At 41.9% G+C, this 21,259-nt stretch overlaps 1 protein-coding gene across 2 annotated transcripts in view; it reads right to left on the bottom strand.

Annotated features, from left to right (window-relative positions):
• Positions 1 to 21,259, bottom strand: part of ctnnd2a (catenin (cadherin-associated protein), delta 2a) — a 518,337-nt gene that overhangs the window by 343,590 nt on the left and 153,488 nt on the right. For both annotated transcript variants that reach the window (XM_034706751.1, XM_034706750.1), the window contains exon 3: positions 11,965 to 12,077. In XM_034706751.1, the coding sequence (XP_034562642.1) occupies positions 11,965 to 12,077 (113 nt within the window). The remainder of the gene's footprint in view (positions 1 to 11,964; positions 12,078 to 21,259) is intronic.

Genomic DNA, 21,259 nt, shown 5'->3' with positions numbered 1-21,259 from the left:
TCCCAGCTGAACTGTGAATAGTTATGGGCGTGATATTTAAATGACGATTGTTTTCAGCCACCACATTTATCAACACCTGATTAGGCGTATTCTGTGATTGACCCATATAACTACCTTTCAAAAAAATGACACGTGAACATTCAAAATCTGCGCTGGTTTCAATGCAAAGTTGATTAATGAGGCCCATTGTGTTCATGAAGCTCTGATGCTCGTCTTGAACGTAGAGCAAATGCCACTCGGATCAGGCAGTTCATTTAATGGTGGTCATGATGGCTACAAGAGAAAAGAAAGTGTTGCACACTCTAAGTCCATATGTAGTTTTCTTTAATGCTATGATGTCTCAGCCCTCTGGCCTCCCTCAGTAATGTAGAAATGAGGCACATTACTACTGTTAATGATCTTGAAGAAGGCCAGCGGGCCAAAAAGTCATAAAATTAAAGGAACTACATGTGGAACAAGAATGTGCAACACCTTCTTTCACTTTTAGCTCACTGAATCACTTGGTGTGTAACCTCTTACAAAAGAATAAAGAAATGTAATGGTGGCTACAGCAGAAGGGAAAGATGATTCTCTATGGTCATATCTTCAGCTCATGTTAGAGGCTTTTTAGATGAAGAATGATCTCTATCGTTTGAAGAGAGATAGGAAAGATAGGAAATAGGAAATGTGGGGAGTTGGCCCTGATCATCATAGCTCCCCACATTTCCTACCTCTCTTCAGCTGCATGTTGAACCTGCGACTGCTGTGACGAGGACTATGCACTCTGAATATGGGGCGTGTGTTTAGACCGCTTGGCCAACGGCGCCCCAAAATGTCCAATCTGTTTACCGCACACTTCATCTTAGCATCTTCTGACATGGCTGTTTTAAAAAGTAATAACGTTTTCATGCTGTGTAAAGCCTCGCTGACATTTCCCTTGGTTGTTTTTGGTTGTTCCTGTTATCCTGCCTCTTACTTTGAAGCTGTGAATCTGAAAATTGTGAATTGAAAAAATGTAAATAATGTTTTGCAAATAAACACAGTGTCAGAGAATGTGCGCCCATGCATTCTCATGCATTGTGAAAATACAACAATATTTAGAGATTTTTTTTTTTATGTGGTTTGAATACTGAAGTATTTTAGAAAGCAAGAACTACAGTAGTTTAACTCAAGTAAGAATTTGACTGAGAAACTGTAACTTGTTTCGTAGTAATATTTGACCAGGAGTTTCTTAACTTGGACTCAAGTCATGAAGTTGTGTGCTTTGTCCACCACTATTCCACAGGGATCATTTAAATCTCCATCATAGTAAAAATCGATGAATACCAGTGGTGGACAAAGTACAATGTTACAATGTTACAATGTCATTTAGCAGACGCTTTTATCCAAAGCGACGTACATACGAGAACAAGAACAACACAAGCAAAGATCTAAGCAAGAGGAAACAAGATCAGTAAGAGTAACAAAGTGCTTCAAGTCAATTTGGGTGCAGGTACTGCCAAGCAGTGTAAAGGCAATGCACAAAAGTAAGTAAGGAGTATAGAGTATAGATCCTCCTGGTCAAACATTACTCCAATACAAGTGAAAGTTGCTCTGTCAGATTATTACTTGAGTTAAAATACTGTAGCTCTTACTTTCTAAAATACTTCAGTATTCAAAGGAATTTTTGAAAAACCTCAAAATGTTGTATTTTTACAAAGCATGAGTGCAGTCGAGAATACATAGGAGTACATTCTGTTACATCATGCTTATTTAGAAACCATTACTTGCAATCTCTAAAAACTATACTATAACTATGGAATAAAAACAGACACTAAGTCACTCCAAGAACAGACAACTTAGTTTGAAATGTTCATCTGGAATGAAACAAATGTTAGAATTTGGTTGGACAGTGACTTTGTTTGTTTGAGCAGAGTGGGAAACAGGGAGAACATTTCAAACCATACGTATCATTCTTCATCTCAAAAACCTCTAACACGGTCTGAAGATATGACCATGGGTGATCATGTGGAGAATTTAGCCATCATTACCACCTCTACATGAACTGTCTGATCTGAGTGATGCTCTGTGTTTGCTCCATGTTCAACCATGGAGACGCACGATATCCAGGTACAACTAAACCACTGAGACAAACAGAACTACACAAACACAGTTTACTGTCTTTGGATCAGATTTCAGAAAAGAGAAGGACATTCATGAGCTGACTTCAAAGATAAAGTAGTGAGTAACTAGAGCACTGATAGAAATGTAGAGGAGTCAAAAGTACAATAATTGTCTTCTGAATGATGTGGAGTAAAAGTAATAAGTTCCCCTAAAAATAATACTCAAGTTAAGTACGGATACTCAAAACATGTACTTAAGAACTGTACTCAAGTAAATCTACTCTGTTACTGTCCACCACTGATGAGCACTAAATACATCAACCAATAATTCAGCGGTATAGCCCTTTAAAAGAGCACTAAAGATTTTTGATCTGCACATTCAGTCAGGCAGAAAAGACAGCGGGAGCAAATGTTTCCCACTGGCTGCCACTTACCACTAATGTTAGAAAAATGATAAATTAGTCTTGGCACGGCGTTCGGAGTGTACGTGGTTGCATGTGTGTATCTGTGTGTGCCAGCGTGTGTGTTTCCTTCCTGTAAAGTGTTGTGTCGCATGCCAACAGTTCACAGTGTGAGCAGATGTTAGTCAGTAATGCCCTGGCTTTCTGCACCACAGTCGGGCATTTTTAGGGTCCTGAGCTCCGAGGAGAAGTCCGTGGAGATGCCTGAATTGCTTTATCGAGCAGAACACAACTAAGGACACGCAGGCTCGCAGCGGATGCCAAGAACACACATAGACACGCAAACACAGACACAGTACTTGCTCCAAGCATGGGGAAATAAAACTCACAAACAGCATGTGCACAAAGACCCACGTTTACAATTATAATGCACAAAAACAGGGAACCAGGTTTCACCCAAGAGTATTGGACCCACTGCTGAGTGAGTGTGCAGCCCACAGGAAGTCTCTCTGAGAAGATGTAGACTGTCACGGAGAGAGATACACTACCGTTCAAAAGTTTGGGGTCACCCAGACAATTTTGTGTTTTCCATGAAAACTCACACTTTTATTTATTAAATGAGTTACAAAATGAATAGAAAATATAGTCAAGACATTGAGAATGTTAGAAATAATGATTTTTAGTTGAAATAATAATTTTGTCCTTCAAACTTTGCTTTCATCAAAGAATGCTCCCTATGCAGCAATTACAGCATTGCAGACCTTTGACATTCCAGCTGTTTATTTGTTGAGGGAATCTGAACAAATGTCACCCCACGCTTCCTGAAGCACCTCCCACAAGTTGGATTGGCTTGATGGGCACTTCTTGCGTACCATAAGGTCAAGCTGCTCCCACAACACCTCAATGGGGTTGAGATCTGACTACACTGTCCACTCCATTACAGACAGAATACCAGCTGCCTGCTTCTTCCCTAAATAGTTCTTGCATAATCTGGAAGTGTGCTTTGGGTCATTGTCCTGTTGTAGGAGGAAATTGGCTCCAATTAAGCGCTGTCCACAGGGTATGGCATGGCGTTGCAAAATTGAGTGATAGCCTTCATTATTCAAAATCCCTTTTATCTTGTACAAATCTCCCACTTTACCTGCACCAAAGCAGCCCCAGACCATCACATGACCTCCACCATGCTTGACATATGGTGTCAGGCACTCTTCCAGCATCTTTTCACTTGTTCTGTATCTCACTAATGTTCTTCTGTGTGATCCAAACACCTGAAACTTTGATTCGTCTGTCCATAACACTTTTTTCCAATCTTCCTCTGTCCAATGTCTGTGTTCTTTTGCCCATATTAATCTTTTCCTTTTATTGGCCAGTCTCAGATATGGCCTTTTCTTTGCCACTCTGCCTAGAAGGCCAGCATCCCAGAGTCGCCTCTTCACTGTAGACGTAGACACTGGCGTTTTGCGGATACCATTTAATGAAGCTGTCAGTTCAGGACCTGTGAGGCGTCTATTTCTCAAACTAGAGACTCTACTGTACGTGTCTTCTTGTTCAGTTGTGCACCGGGGCCTCTCACTTCTCTTTCTACTCTGGTTAGAGCCTGTTTGTGCTGTTCTCTGAAGGGAGTAGTACACATCGTTGTACGAAATGTTCAGTTTCTTGGAAATTTCTCGCATGGAATATTCTTCATTTCTAAGAACAAGAATAGACTGTGGAGTTTCATATGAAAGTTCTCTTTTTCTGGCCATTCTGAGAGTATAATCGAACCCACAAATGTGATGCTCCAGATACTCAACTAGCTCAAAGAAAGGCCAGTTTTACAGCTTCTCTAACCAGTAAAACCGTTTTCAGCTGTGCTAACGTAACTGCACAAGGGTTTTCCAGGTGTTTCTAATCATCCATTAGCTTTCTAACGTGATTAATAAACACAATGTACCATTAGAACACTGGAGTGATGGTTGCTGAATATAGGCCTCTATACACCTATGTAGATATTCCATTAAAAACCAGACGTTTGCAGCTAGAATAGTCATTTACCACATTAACAATGTATAGAGTGTATTTCTGATTAATCTAATGTTATCTTCATTGAAAAAAACAGTGCTTTTCTTTCAAAAATAAGGACATTTCTAAGTGACCCCAAACTTTTGAATGGTAGTGTACGTAGCTTTCAAGGGATAAGAAAGGAGACATGTTTTCATTAAATGCCAAAATAAAATGATGAAGAACATATTTAAGACGTCAGAGTGTTTGATTTTGAAATGTCTCCCTTTTTCCTCTCAACCCCACTACCTCACCCGCCTTCCTTCATTCTTACCTTGTGCTTTATTATCACACCTATTCACTCACAGCCAGCCTCTACACTCTATATTTAGCTCCTGACTGTCACCGAGTCCCTGATGAAGGAGAGGGAAATCATTGGCGATGTAGGAGACCACGGGAAAGGTTAGCGCTGTCTCTTTGAATAGCATCAGACTCTCTCTGATCATTTACAGTTACACTGCAGCAGAGTAATATCTATACTCAGGCCTGGAACCAAAAAATGATAATTAAAAAAAATCAATGAAAGGGCTCCTTTCAGATTCTGCACAATGGATGATGTCAATCAAAACTGGCATGAAGTATAAAAGAGGAAAATGTGTGCATGCATTAGTACAAAACGGGAGAAAAATGAACCTCACACACTTTAGGTGATACACATTGAAAAATCTGAGCAGGAACAGGGATTCATGTGGACTCAGTGGCAAATAGTGAGCTGTCACACTAAAGCTTAACAAAGCCAATCCTCCATATCTGATGTGATAATCGTAAGATGATGTAACTGTGAGACAGCAGACACACTATAGCTGGCACAAACGCATGCAGGGGAAGACGTCCTCAAAAGCTTAAAGCAGATGCAAACATACTCACGAGTTCAGATAAAACTAAGCTCAAGTGTCGCAAGCAACGGCAACTTCACAATCTTGAAACAAATGTTACTGACAGTGTGTAGGTGTTGTTTCAATATGGAACAGTAACCAAACGGTAACCTTTATGGAAGTGTTGAGCTGCATGCTGCAGGATAAATCTCCTCCAAGTGTTTACACCAGGGGTGTCAAACTCATTTCAGTTCAGGGGCCACATACAGCCCAAGTTGACCTGAAGTGGGCGGGACCAGTAAAATTGTAACATAATAACCTATAAATAATGACAACTCTACATTTTTCCCTTTGTTTTAGTGCAAAAAAAGTACAAGAACATTCGGAAAATGTTCACATTTAATGAACTATCTTTCTACAGAAACAACTGTTGTAGTTTTTGCCATGATGAGTCTCATAGTGGGGCCAAATATTTTACTCTTGAAGCCCTGAAACCTGCTGCGGACACACCAAACACACAGGTTAGCCATTCACCTGACACACAGAGTGTAATGTTTACTGCAAAAGAACAGAGAGACTATAATAATGAAAAAGGTAAAGTTGACTATTTTGGACCCCTCAGCTCAAACATGTACAGTCTGCTTGCTGGACAGTGTTGTATGAAGGGATAGTGCGAGTGTTAGTAGTGACTGAGTGCACCTGTAAGGCATGCACATGTATGGTAAGCACGCGTATAATTTGTGGCTCCTTTTGAAGATTGTGGATCCACCGTTCCTGCTGTAATAAGTTTACATATATGTAAACTTTAGTGCTAATTGGATCATCTTATAGTGCTTTGAGAAAAAAAGTCCCAGAGGGCTGTTCAGGTGCGCTCCATCAGCGCTATGATTTTATGCGACCCCCAGCAAACAAATCTGAAATAGTAGTTACTTTTATTGAAAAAATGCAGTTAATGTCTTCTCTGTAGTTTTTTCACTTTGCAAAGTTGTTCCGCGGGCCGGATTGGAACTTCTGGCGGGCCGGTTTTGGCCCGCGGGCCGCATGTTTGACACCCCTGGTTTACACTAACTAAAAAAATAACTCAACTATTCAAGACAAGTCATTTCTTTCTCAGCTGTCCCGAAAACAAAACATTGACTGACCTATCAGGTACATACTTATCATTTATGTAACGCCAAACAAACTTAAAAGTCAAGAGGAGAAGAGTTTGAGTATCCAGAATGTAAAGACAGTCCTGTTTCAATTTTGTAAGGCAAGTTTTATGATGATTGATATTTCTTTTTCTTTTTTTCCTCTTGTCTGCATATATATTTCTGGTTTGTCATGTTTGTCACAAACTGTCAAATATTAATGCAATTTATTCTTGCAGCAAAAGAAAATTAAGAAAACCTTTTTCTTCTGTGCTTGTGACTGTGTGCATGCGACCATCACCATCCCTCTTAGAACTCTGGCCTATCTTTTATTGACAGCTAATATCATGTTCTGGAGGGGCGTGCACACCTAGGTGGACCAAAAAATAAATAAATAAATAAAAGAAAGTAAAAGAAAGATTACACAAAGATATACAAAGGGACAGGGAAAGAGAAGGAGAGAGAGACCTAAGACACTTAGATGGAGAGGGACCATCTCACCATGACACCAAAAACTCTGTGGGGTGATACTAATGATTAAGCAACCCTTAGTGTCCACAATCATTACTGAAGCTTGGGTCACAGAGGGTTGCCGCCGTGCTGTGTTCTATTTGTGTAACAAGACCACCACTGGTGCAGATGATACCACTTGGGTCAGATCAGCCGAGCGGTTCGGCCCAGCACCCGGGCCGCGAGAGCACAAGACTGAAGGACCCAACGCGCCGCTGGAGACCCAGGCCAGGGGACACGCCAAGGACCCAGACCGGAAGCAAACAAGTACCGCCGGGGCACCCAGGGCGACCCCCAGGTCACCCAGCAGGAGGATAGGGGGGCGAGGGGGGAGAGATCCCGCAGCCCCCCCCAAGGAACACCTCCGAAACACCGCCCCCACAGCCCCCCAAGACAGAGCCAAAGGAGCCACCAGGGCCGATATGATATTTCTGTGTGATGGCTCACGGTGCTTCGACTTATCTACCCTCCCTCTCACCATGTCTCTATTTTACATGTTAGGTATCAGATAGTGGTTGTGTGTGACAACGATCTGTAGCTTAATGTTCGTTACTTGATCCCACAGCCTGTAAACAACAGTTTCAGCCCAGCTTGGTCCACTTCCATTTATACTAATAATAATAATAATACATTTTATTTATAAAAGCGCTTTAAAAGGTTCTCCAAGCGCTCTACAGGAAAATACAATTATACAATAGGAAAGCAAAAGGAAAACAGTGCAAAAAAGCAAAGAAAAGCAAGGCAGCAAAATAAAACAAAACAAGAAAAAAAATCAATCAATTCTAGTTTAAAAGCCTTTCTAAATAGGTGTGTTTTGAGTCCGGATTTGAATTTGGTGAGTGAGGGAGAGAATCTGAGGTGTTGGGGGAGAGAGTTCCAGAGGGTGGGGGCAGCGACAGAGAAGGCCCTGTCCCCCCAGGTTCGGTGCTTGGGTTTGGTGAGAGGGGTGAGGAGGTTGGCGTTGGTGGAGCGGAGGTTGCGGGATGGATTATAAGGCTGCAGAAGGTCAGTGAGGTAGGAGGGAGCTAGGTTATGGAGGGCTTTATAGGTGATGAGTAGGATCTTGTACTGAATTCTGAAGGGGATGGGAAGCCAATGGAGGTTCTGGAGGACTGGGGTGATGTGGTCTCTGGAGCGGGTATGAGTGAGGAGGCGTGCAGCTGAGTTTTGTATGTATTGTAATTTGTTGAGGAGGGTGTTGGGTGTACCGTAGAGGATGCTATTGCAGTAATCGAGTCTTGAGGTGATGAAGGCGTGGATGAGAGTTTCAGCTGCTGTGAAGGAAAGGGAGGGGCGGAGACGGGCGATGTTTTTGAGGTGGAAGAAAGCCGTTTTTGAAATATTGTTAATGTGTTGTTGAAAGTTAAGTGACTGATCAAAAATGATACCAAGGTTACGGATGTGGGTGGATGCTGTAACAGTGGACTTATCAATAGTGAGTGAGAAGTCTGGGCAGGTGGAAGTGAGGGATTTTGGGCCTATGATGAGAATTTCGGATTTATTACAATTGAGTTTAGTATTACTGACTCCTGTAGAAACATCGGCATCATCTTTGATTCTTAGTTTTAATAAACACATAAATCTGTTGTCCAATCAGCTTCTTTCAATTAAGAAAACTGTCAAAATGTGGTCATTTTTATCAATCAAAAACTTAGAAACAGTGACTCATGCTTTTATTTCATCCAGGTTAGATTTCTGCTCTTCTCTTTACTCCTGTCTCTCACAAAATAACCTCAATAAACTTCAACTGGTTCCTCCAGTCAACCTCAAGCGGATCAAGACTGAGAGCAGAAAAATGTTTCAGTAGACTACAGAAGAATTGTTTCTCACAGAATGATTTTTGTTCTGTTTTTTTTAAGTTGATGCAGTTAGTTTGGGGGTAACAAATAGTTGTTGAAATGATGCAGCTCATCATTTTAGAGACTGTTGTACTGTCTGAATAAAAAGAGAGTTTGGACTGCATTAATTATTATGATTGGGGTTGTAGTAATGTGTTTATAGTTAGGAGAATTAGGATGCAGTACATTATTTAGATGCACAGTTACAGTCACGACGAGCTGGGGGAGGAAAAGTTACCATACAAGTATTTTTAAATTATGGCTGATCCAAAATCTGATCCGCTGCACATTTACATTTTGAATATACAAAATACTATGCTGTGCTTTTCACCACAATTATTTACCTGAAAGATTAGACACCATCCCATTAAAATAAAAGTTAAAAAACAACAACATATATCTGTGGGATGAGCACATTGAGGATTAAGGTGAGGTGTATGGGTAACGGTTTTCATGAGTCCACCCAGAAAAAGAATCAAAGGGTTTTTTGAAACATCTTTTCACAAAGATGTCAGTGAAGTTCTTCTTAAAGAACGGTGGGAGGTAGAACCAGCTTTAAATCATGGAGGGGATTCACAGCAGGATTATGTGGAACACCCAGCAGAGTAAATTTATGTAATGTATGCTCAAACTGAATAAGATACAGAGCTTAGTTCCACTATGTGTTGTCTTTGTCTTTGATTATAGTTGCTTAAAGTATTTTTAAATCTGCAGGTTTATTAACATCGAACAGAACTTCTAAACAGAACCAGGAAGGAATACTGAAAACTTTCCTCACAGAGTCTCTTCTGAGGCTCAGTGGGGAAAAATGCAAAGTTCAAAAGACGTTTCTTTCAGTGTGCTCCGTTTCCCCCAAAGGTTGTGTACTCCTGCAATAAGCTGCCTGAGGGAGTCAGAGGGATGCTGAATATATATCAACCTGACTCTTTGCCATTGCAGTCATATTGATGCAGACACACAAACATACACACAAACAGAAACATCTCAAACTTTCCACAAAACTTCAGATGACCTAGGATCTTTCTTTTTGCATAGACACAAGCTGTGTGTGAGTGAGAGAGAGGGGGACGGATATTGAATGAGAGGAGAGGTTAGGATATTGAGGTCAAGGTTTCAGCAGTTAGAAAACATGTGAGATTAGCATGGCAGTCACATAAATCCTCCCTCCTCCACACATATCCTTCTCTTCACCTCCTCTTTCTGTGAGGAGATCTCTCCCCCCGTCTGAAACAGCCTTCACAGCTGAAAGGTTAGACGTAGAATATGGGATGTGGCTAAAGGTCCTTTTCGACCAAGAGTTCCGGGGTCTTTTACCCCCCTGAACTACTTTCCCCAAAACTAAAAGGTTCCTGTGCCCCCATTGTTGTCTGCGTTTCGACCACGGGCTTAAGTCCCGGGTAGATTGTGCAAATCAGGCCAGTGATGTATGGAGAAAAAAAAGGAAATGCACTGCACCACCAGACCAGTAGAGGGCAGTAAAACAAAGACATTAGCATGAAGAGACTCAGCTGGTCTGTTTTAGATGGTGCTATATTTAATCACAGATGGATTCACTGAATCAACACGCGAGAGGAGATAAGCGCGAGTAGCAAAGACGTTTCAACACGGCTTTAAAATCCTTTTGAACTCAAAAAGCCGTGGCAGAGATCGGCCGGTGTTTTGGTTTAAACAGCGACCCTGTTAACTGGAGACTTTCAGCCGGATGCATCCCTCATAAACGTCTTTAGACGATCATTAAATATCTGATGAGGATATTTTGAAATCTTAATAAAAACTAAACTAGTTTGCATTCCCAGGAACTCCCTCTGTGTTTCAACAGCTGTGTAAACTCCACAAACACTGACACGTTCAGCTGAAGGTCTCCAGTTTACAGGGTCACTTTTAAAACCATAACACCGGGAGAGACACATGCAAAGTGACCCTGAGAGAAGACTACTGTTACAAGCTGCTAAATCAAGAGAATCACAGCTTCTTCTTTTGAAAAGTACACACACATACAAAAAAGATAGAACAAATAAAAACTAATGAAAGAAAGAGAAATCAAGTGAATCACAGATGTGTGGGAATAAAAACACTGCAGTTAATCTACCAATCAGACACGTTCAGCATTGCAGGCCCTGCCCCCACCGAAAGCCCTGGGACCTTTGAACAGTACTACCCCTCTAGCAGGGGGGTAGCAGGGGCTTTTTAGGGGGGAGATTATCTACCCCTGAACTAAATTTAGAGCGTGGGTCCACCGGTCAAAACGCACGTAGGTCTGGGGTAAAGTTCCTCCGGTTGAAAAACGCCAATGAGCAGGGTTTCAAAGTTTGATCTCAGTCTCCAGGAAAACTTTCAGCGGCCGTGTTTATCTATGAGTGAAGGTGTGTGTAATCACACTCTTAGAAAGCTGAGGGCTGTGATGATCTGTCTGTCATATCAGGCCCTCAGCAGTGATCATGTTGTGTGTTTGCGTCTGGCAGTGCAGTATGTGAGAGTGTGCATGTTTCTGCATTTGTGAAGTGTGTGACCATGCGCTGACATCGCTCCAACACGAGGCTGTCTGATGAGTATGTGTGCAACGCAGCCCACAAGTGTTATTTTACCCCATCTTACACCACCCATGTGTGTGTGTGTGTGTGTGTCTGTGTGTGTGTGTGTGTGTGTGTGTGTGTGTGTGTGTTTGAGTGTGTGCTTGTTTGTTTGTGTGTGTGTGTTTATCTGTGTGTGATTTTGCCTGCAACCTCAGTGCTGTACCAATCCATCCAGCTGATAAATGCAGCCCACAGCGGGAGAAAACTGTTCTTTTCCAGTAACATCACTCCACAGATCTGAGGGGAAAACACCCAGGGTGTGTGTGCTGTGGTGTTAGAGTGTGTGTGTGTGTGTGTGTGTGTGTGTGTGTGTGTGTGTGTGTGTGTGTGTGTGTGTGTGTGTGTGTGTGTGTGTGTATAGGAGGTAAAGGTGTATGATAGTGTCAGTTAGGACTCAGAACCTTTTCCATCATGCTCTAAGATTACATACTCACATGTGCATTTGAGGGCGAACACAGACCCACAAGAAATATATCCTTTCCACCAAACCTCACGAGCAGACATAAAATATGGGAACCCACACATACACACACACACACACACACACACACAGAAATACAAAGGTTTGAATATTACCTTATGCTGCTCATGCTTCCCGCCTCTGATCCCAGCTTGCATCTCTCCAGCTGGGTGGCGACAATCTGACGCTCAGCCTCTAGTTCCCTAGTCAGGCGTTCAAACTGAAGCTCCTGAGGAGAAGAAAGGAAGACGGCGTGTGTGTTAGGAGGGAAATACTACAGAGACATCATCCCTACAAGTTAAAAAAAGAACACAAACAGTAACTTATATCAGATCCGGTCATTAGTGGGAGAAAGGAGAGCTGTTTTATCCTTTTTACTGTAGGTTAGTTACCTTTCCAATACTCTTGTGTTTCAGTGTTAATGAGCAGCTGTTTGGTTGTGCAGTGTAAATGTAATGAGAGAAGTGATGCTTGTCAGCTGCAGGTCACGGCAGCAGCTCAGGGCTGAAAGTTATCTATGCGACAGTTAAACCGAGCTGTGATCATTAATATTAATGTGACTGACAGGTGAGAAGAAGCATGAAGCAGAGGGAGTGGTTGAAAGTGTGAGCAGTAAAGCCCGTCCTGTCGTCCTGTTCACCGTGTTGAGCAGGAAGGTCGTGGACATAGGGCTGGGCGATAATTCGATAATGATAATTGTCTTGATTGAATTTTTTTCAATATGAATATAACAAACATGTGATACAAAATCAATATAAATAAACCTGTAATTACACCCCCCCCAACCGACCACTAAAAAGGGAGGAGTGAGTCTTAGACGCTAGTTGCCACCCGACATTAGACAGAAGAAGAAGATGACATTGAACAGCCAATCATGTCGCAGGGTGAGAGGTAGGCGGGGCTTATGACGTTCGGAGCTGGATGTAAACACTGCTGAAACAAGCGACACTGAAGAAAACTCAAAACCTAGCAGCTCAAAGCAGAGTCGTTAGTCTGACACTGAGTCGACTCTGAGTTAACTATTAACTTCATACACTTCATTAAATATACTTTCAGGATGTGGGTAAAGGAAGAGCACAGAGACAACTCCTGCTGTGCATTTCTAACACCTTTAATGTCCACTGGGACCGTAGGACAACTGAACACTGAATAACCGTGATGCATTCACTGCACTGTGGGAAACAACATCACTCTGCCTGTAACCCGTAATAATCTTAAAGGGGAGAGCACAACTCGAAACAATGCTCTGATACACAGAATACAGTTTGATATACAGTTGTGCTCATAAGTTTACATACCCTGGCAGAATTTATGGTTTCTTGGGTAGTTTCTGTTGTCTATAAATAATATAATAATATAATAGGAGTTAACACAGTTGTTTGATAAAAAAAAATTGCTTCACCCAACCACTAACCATGAGTGAAAAAAAAAGTTTTTCTCTTATCATTCATATTCTCTGAAAAATGGCCAAAAAAATCACAAATTCTGCCAGGGTATGTAAACTTATGAGCACAACTGTATCTTTCTTGAAAAGCTAAATGAAATTATGGAAATAAGCTCAACCTGAGAAAAATAAGAATCTACAAACTAAAACTTCACAAAAATCTCATCTTACATTAAAGACCTGCTTCCTGTTTGCACCATCAGAAATGATGGATTCAAGGAGTTCATCAGAAAACTAAATCCAAACACAAGCTAACAAACTGTCTTCAACTTTCACTCAGGAGCAAAAATCAGACTTTGAATTCAAATGAAATAATGATTTGATATTTATAGCGATAATGATTAATATTGACTGATGTGAAATATTTTCAATATCGCTCAGCACTTCGTGGACGAGTAGAAGCTCTCCAGCTGAATGTGGGTTAAAGATGTGACACTGACTGCTGAGGATGTTTGCGGAGCTCCTCAATAAAAAGTGTTTTATATTCCTCGATGGAGCTGAGGCTGAAGAAGAAACGCTCACAGTGAGAAATGACACAATCTGTAAAAATCAGCAAATGTGTACTTTTTCATTTACAGCTGGTATCTGACAGAGCGATGACACATTTACTGGCTGTCTCCTCACATTTTACAGTCAAAGATAAGTTTGGGGAAATTTCTCTCTTTGGCACTGCTTATAAAAATACTGTAAAACAGACGAGAGACTTCAGTGAGCGTGGAGAAACAGATATAATATGTGCATGGAGGGAATATACAAACAAACAGAAAAATACTGCAACACCCCAATAATACTTCAACGCAGTTTTATATAATTCAAAGTCGTACAATTGCTGTGTTTACTGTTTGAAATGTGGACGACACGCCTCCTGCTCCTCCCATTGTGAAAATATGAAGCCAAAATATCACCTGCTGAAATATAGTGATGGTGGCATCTTTTTGGAGCCAGTACATGTGCAGAAGCTATCTGGCTATTGGAGCCATGAAATCGATTCCCCTATCAAACATTTAGATAGACATTTATATGACCAGGAGGACACTCAGGGCTACAGGAAGTTCAATAACTCCTGAGTTAAAGTTAATGTTCCTCTTCTAGTCATGTTTAAGTTTTCTGTTATTTCAATTATCGCCATTTTCTGTTTTACCTTCTCCCTTCCCTCGTCTCTCTCCAAGATCCTGATCCCTGTGTTCCCCACCTTGTGTGTCAACCCTCCCCTGATTGGACTCACCTCTGTCTCTTCACCCCTCGACTGTCTGAGTTTATATCCCCTGTGTGTCTTCCACTTTCTCATGTGTCTCCTCTTTCTTAACTGTGAGTTGTCAAAGTGTTTTGACCTTTGCCTGTATCTTTGACTCTGCCTCCTCGCCTGCTCCCTTTATGGATTGTTTGCTCTGTCTTGGATTGATTATCTGACTGAACATTTAACTCTGACTGTTTTTACACACATGCCTTGGTGTGAATTATGCATGTTTTAGGTTTGTCTCTGTTCCTGGTTGTGTCACTTCTGACCTGGGTTAGAACCCTGCAGGGGCCACATTAGTCTACAGAGCGCCCAGTCATGACGTCACATCACAAAACTACACTTTGTCACAAACTGATGGATTGCACATAAATCAGCAGAAACGTCTATTTGTAGTTCCGTTTTATTTTGAAGTTTGACCCATGTCCAAACTGCTGCAATGGAGGAGGCGGGGTTTATGACCTATGCTGCACTCAAAAAAGCAACATGGGTGTTTGTTTTATCAACATAGGTATAACATGTAGCTTCTATTATATTAATTCATGCTTAGTGGTTAAACATCCCATCTGCAATACCTCTCCAGAACAGAAGGTGTCAGTAACGTGCGACAGGCCCTATTCATCAGCCAAGGTAGCGTGCTTCTGGCAAAGAAGAACCATCACGGGGAGTTGGGAGAGATTGCCTGTGACTGACTGCAATTGGGGCACTGGTTGCCTAGCGGTCTAAGCGCCCCACGTATAGAGGCTATAGTCCTCGTCGCAGAGGTCCCTGGTTTGACTCCCGGCCTCTACCATTTGCTGCATGTCTTCCCCCGCTCTCTACTCCCCACATTTCCTGTCTCTCTTCTCGTCAGCTGTCCTGTGAATAAAGGCCAAAAAGCCCCAAAATATAATGTAGTAATATAATATAAGAATAAAATAAGATATCCATAATCAAATTAATCAAGTTATTGTGACCCAAGACAATGAAGTCAGATCCTACCTTAATAAATATGTTGTAACAACCTTTACAAATTAAGTTGGACCCAAACATTACAAATAAGTAAAGGTAATCAGTCCCTCCAGGAAGTTGCGATTTCGCGATCGCAACTATCAACGCAAATTCAACCAATCAGCGCGATTGTTTCGCGGCCTTGCGATTTTATACAATCACCGCAACTTTCCCGCAACTTTGACCAATTACCTTAACCTCAGCCCCTGTACTTCATCGGTTTTGTCATCAATTTCACTTCCTAGGAACATAAACGTAAATCCTCACTTGATCGGCACTTTTCAACAACAAAACACGCAGAGAGAACGGGTGAAAAGAGAGGACAGCAGGCAGGACAAGTGACCATGACAACGTTGTTATTTATAGATTGAGGGGCTCAGTGTTAGCTTGGTCTCTACCTGCAGCAGGTGTGCTTTATGAACCAGCTCTCCTCACCTCCATGCATCTGTCTCATCTTCATTGATGATTTTTACCCCCAGTGTGTGTTAGTGACAAAGACACAATCGGGGGACGTCTGTTTACTGTTTGAGGTTTGACGTTGTTGCCGCTCTCACCGTAAAAAGCTCTGCGTCTACAGCTTGATTTAATCCAGTTTGGTGAAACATCAGACACCTTCAGTAAGTTTTGATCAACTCCTAGTCATCAAAGATGCAGATTCACTTCAGAGTGCGTGAACTGCCTGTCAAGTGCCTCTGTCACTGTGAGGTGCATTCAGGGACCGTCGTAAATATGCAATACGGTCCTTTCATGGCATTTTTCTGTGAATCAAGAGAATCAAAATACAGTCAGTGGCCACATCAAGAATGTTTTCTAAAAACAACTGTAATTTAGCATATTTACTTCCCCCTGAGATGTTATTGGGGGGAAAAAGCATAAAAAAAATACGCAACTTTCACCGCAATTTTTTCAAAAAGCTGTCGCATATTCAGGCTATTTGGGCCGCAACAATCACAAAAAAATCCCGCGAAATCCTGGAGGGACTGGGTAACGTCACTACTTTATGTTCACTCAACATATTTACAATTAGTTGGTTCAACAAAATTGTGTCTCGCTAAATGAAAGCATTTTAATCAGGTGGAAATTCTTTCCATAATTGAATTACGTTCACCCAGCAAATTATTTCTCTGATACCCCTTTTCAACCGAGGCAGTTTCAGAGGCTCAATTAAGAACTGGTTTTTGTGTTTTGACTGTGAGTGAACCGGCTCCCAGCCGGGAAAACCGGTTCCAGAGCGTCTCCAACTCTTTGCTGGTCTAGAACCGCAAACTGCTTATGTCAGGGGCGAGGGGCGGGGTTGCCCTGATCAAAAACACAAACCAAACATGTTTCCACCATTGTCCTGCAGCGAAAAAATAAAAGAGACTAATGGATTCCAAGGCAAAGCAGTGGTCCAAGACAAGCTGCCGTTGTCTGTTCAACCAGCTCCGAACCAGCGCCAGCACCAGCCCGGAAATACAACCCAGTTCGCGTTGGTCGAAAACAGATATGACTGTGCCACGCCCCATGTTTTGGCTTCACTCCTGAGAATCAGTCATGTCATTCATGTTTTTAAACAGTCTATGCTACCACTCCTTGATAAAGAGGAAGAAAAATGAGCACTTCCATGAGGATGTTTCCTACTTATGTTGTAATGAACTGCAGCACAGTGTTCAACAGAAATGCTGTGCTTTGTTTAGTGTTAGTTAAACTCCTTGCTGTTGTTGGTCTGCATGTTAACATAAACATTTGAATGTTGTGCCACAGTGGAGCAAGTTACAAGCTCCTGTCATGTTGCACCAAAGTGAACACACATTTCAGAGCAGCTCGTACGAGGCTGAAAGGAAGAGAGTTTCTCACAGCGGCATGAATGCATTCCTTCATTCGGCTGCCCCTGAATGCATCACTCTTAACCAAAACCTGTTTGTGAATGTGTGTTTGTGAGTGTGTGTGTGTGTGTGCATGAGCTACTTCAGTATCTAACTAACAGTTTCATATCTGTCATCAAGCTATAAGCCGGAGGGATGAGGATTCAAACCAGGAATCAGTGTGTGTGTTGCATTCAAGTTGATCACAGCCACATGGAAGCAGATCAATATGGCAGCAAACTCCACCCTACTGGAGAGATTGTGCGTGTGTGTGTGTGTGTGTGTGTGTGTGTGTGTGTGTGTGTGTGTGTGTGTGTGTGTGTGTGTGTGTGTGTGTGTGTGTGTGTGTGTGTGTGTGTGTGTGTGTGTTTTTGTGTGTGCGGTCCCCACAGAGAGAGAGAGAGAGGGAGCGAGCAAGACGTAGAGTGTATGCTGGTTTGATTGGTTTTCTCAAAGCCATTTGAAGCTTTGAATGAGTTGATCCCCAGTCGCTATCTCAAGTCTCCAACCTCAATCCCCTCACCTCCCCAACACCACAGAGCACAATGCAATTCATCTCCTCCTCTCTCCCTCACATCCGTTTTACACACGCTTACAGCAACCACTCACTCATAAATATGCACACTCTTTCTTTATCCCATTCCCTGTCTTCCTCTTGTGCAGACATTCATGATCCTGCTCTCCCTCTCTCTCACCGACACTCCCACATACACATTTATTCACTCAAGGGTGAAAAGAAAGCCCCCAACACATACATATGTAGTACTTGTAGTATTTCATTGATCTCACAACAGGAAAGTCCTGTATGTGGAGCCTCACCACATACTGTGTGCTTTATGAAAATGCAGCAGTCCATAAATTCAGATTCTGTGAGCTCTAGTAGAAAAAAAAACGTGCAGGTGCAATCCACCTTCACTTCCCTAAAGTTCTCCTCTTTGCTCACTCCCCTTCTTCTTCTTCTTCTTCTTCTTCTTTGCTCTCCCTCCTGTCAGGAACTTTCTTATTTTTCTTGCTCTACCTCTCACATTATAAATCTTGTGCATGTAAACAGCAAGGTAGCAGGTTCAGCCGCCCCTATGATTTGCAAAGCGAGGTGCCGCTGGGAATTTGAACAGGGTCTATTAAACCCTCTGGACCCGTGATTCTAAATTACAGCTTTGTTTTATAGTGAGGGACCTCGTTTCAAAGACCCACTCTGCTCCCTGTGGCAGAATGCTTTGTCACCTTGTTTGCCAATGCTGCAACCGTCTTAAATCCTCGAGGTGTAAAAATGCAAATCCCTGCACCTAAAGTGGCATTATGCTAATTGATGATATATAATGCCTCAAATGTGAAGTATCTTAAATGCCTTCTGAGGTAACCCTAACCTTTCATGCTAATGCTTCAATAACAAACAGATGGGGAAGCTGTTAAGCCAGTTCTGTATTGGGATCACATTTGTTAAATAATGCACCACCCTTTGCCACATCAGGTTTTATTCTTTCAGCTCCCTTTGCCTTAGGAGCTGGTTACTGGTATATATCACAATAAAATAAACCTATTACGGTGGACTGCTACTGGCTAGACTTCAAGAGGCACATTTCTGAACTGGACTATCCAAATACATGCTGCTGTCCATTTTGAGGAGCCAAAACTCAAGAAAAGTTCAAACAGAAAGCCATCATAACTAATGTAAGAACAGAGGATATTTATTTAAGTAGTTAAGGTGCTCTGTGCAGCAGTGCTGAGTCGTATTCACAATCAAGGATGCCAAGAAAACTTTTTTAAAGCCAAAAGCAGCAACGTGTAACGAATCCTGAGTGTGGATATGCACAAACAGCAACATGCTCAACGTCATAGAGATCTGGATCTGGCCGCAGGGGACTGAGAGCATGATGCAACCTCCTCTCAGAGCTGTTCATTCAGAGACACAGATGTTCACAGGATGCAGAGCGATGATTACATGCATGTGTTTGGGGGTATGTAAGATAGGAGTTGGGCACATGTCCTTTAAAGGTGACATATCACGCTTTTTTCATCAATATTGGTCTAAGAGGTCCCCAAAACATGTCTTTAAAGTTTATGCTCAAAAAAACACTTTGAAATCAGATTTTGGCATGCCTAAAAAGCCCCCTTCTTCAGTCCTCCTCAGAACACTCTGTTTTCTCTCTGACCACGCCCCCTCAGGAAGTGGATGTGCCTCGGCTCTCCAGCACCTGATCTAATGTTTACATGTTGGCTGAATATACACGGCTGCTCAGAGATCACGTTACTTCAACCCTCTGAATCTGATCCAGAATCTGATCCTGACAGAGGCGCCTGCAGCAGGACCTTTCTGAAGGATTGGTCACAGATTTAGTGTTTCTTGTTGTTTTATTTGTCAGTATGTCGACGTGTGTCTTGGTACACAGCTACGAACATGTAGCTATGTGGCTATGCTAACTAGCGCTAGCAATTATCCATGACAAATGAAAATCATCCACTAGATCTTCAAATCTGCAGACGTGGGGAGTAAAACCGACCTCTGCCAGAAAGGCAGCAGGACCTTTTCTGAAGGATTGGTCACAGATTTAGTGTTTCTTGTTGTTTTATTTATCAGTATGTCGACGTGTGTCTTGGTACACAGCTACAGCTACGACATGTAGCTATGTAGCTATGCTAACTAGCGCTAGCACTTATCCATGATAAATAAAAATCATCCGCTAGATCTTCAAATCTGCAGACGTGGGGAGTAAAACTGACCTTTGTGTTTATTAAGACAGCCTACAACTAGCATGCCTCCCTCCTAAGCTCCTTGTTAGCACACATTTGTGCAGGTAATGATAAACGGAGGAGGGATTCAGTATTATTTTATACAGTCTATGGGCTGAACAAGCTCCGAGCTCTGACTCCGCGACAGACCGGATATTGTTGTTACGTAACAAAAACACTGAAGTCTGAAACGGCTCGTTTCACACACATTTACAGAAAGGTGGAGAAATCAGAACAGGGGCAGAATGGATTTTTTTCATTCTCGGGGGGTTTGTAGACATGCCAGGGACACATATTTCAGGTAGAGAACCATTAAAAAGTCCATTTTGCTTGATATGTCACCTTTAATGGTTAATCCATGCTATCTGTGTCACTTTTTTAATCCACTTTTATCGTGGATGTTAATTTAAAGAATGATTATAGAAACCTTTACTTTCCATTATTATTATTACTGAATTCAATTTTCTTAAACATCGTCATTTTTGCGTTACCTCACTTCACTGCAGGAACACAGCACAGAGGCAACAGACAGCATCTATGCTAACAACTTTGCTCTTGTAATTCAAAATGGTACCGCAAAGAGCCATTTGGGAGTCGAAAGAACCGGTTCTTGTTGATCAAAATAATCCGGATCTCTAAAACGGAGCAGGATTCCCATCACTGGGAGCATCTACGCTGAAGTTTAGAAAGATGAGGGATCAAGACGCTGCTCTTGTGGTGAGATGCGTTGCAGACAACTTGAGCAAGAGCAGACAGCCTTTGTAGATTTGAAGTAATCCGTGAATCTTTTGAGATATGATGTGCTTGGATAAAATCTTAAACAGGATCATGGGGGGCCTCTCTGTTGCAGCAGGAGGGGAGCAGAACGTTCTTTGTTAACGGATTAACCTTTAACAGAGTTGAAGGTTTATCAGTGGCGCTCATTTCTATGTAAGATAAATAACTAGTATGACAAACCAGGACAACCTACAACCAACAGATTTAGAAGATCTCTATCAGTCATTCTGTTGAGGTAAAGTCAGCAATGTATCAAATAAATGTTGTGTTCTTATAAATAATAAATACACAGTTTTACCTGGTATTCAGAGACTTATATTTTAACCATATGTAGCTGAGTGAACTAAAGGCTGTTAAGTGGTGATTTGATAACCTGATATGTTAACCTA

The sequence above is a fragment of the Notolabrus celidotus genome, chromosome 17 (assembly GCF_009762535.1).
Source record: "Notolabrus celidotus isolate fNotCel1 chromosome 17, fNotCel1.pri, whole genome shotgun sequence".
In the NCBI taxonomy this organism is placed as follows: Eukaryota; Metazoa; Chordata; class Actinopteri; order Labriformes; family Labridae; genus Notolabrus; species Notolabrus celidotus.
The sequence above is the reverse complement of the archived record's forward strand: the minus strand, read 5'-3'. Positions and strand labels throughout refer to the sequence as shown.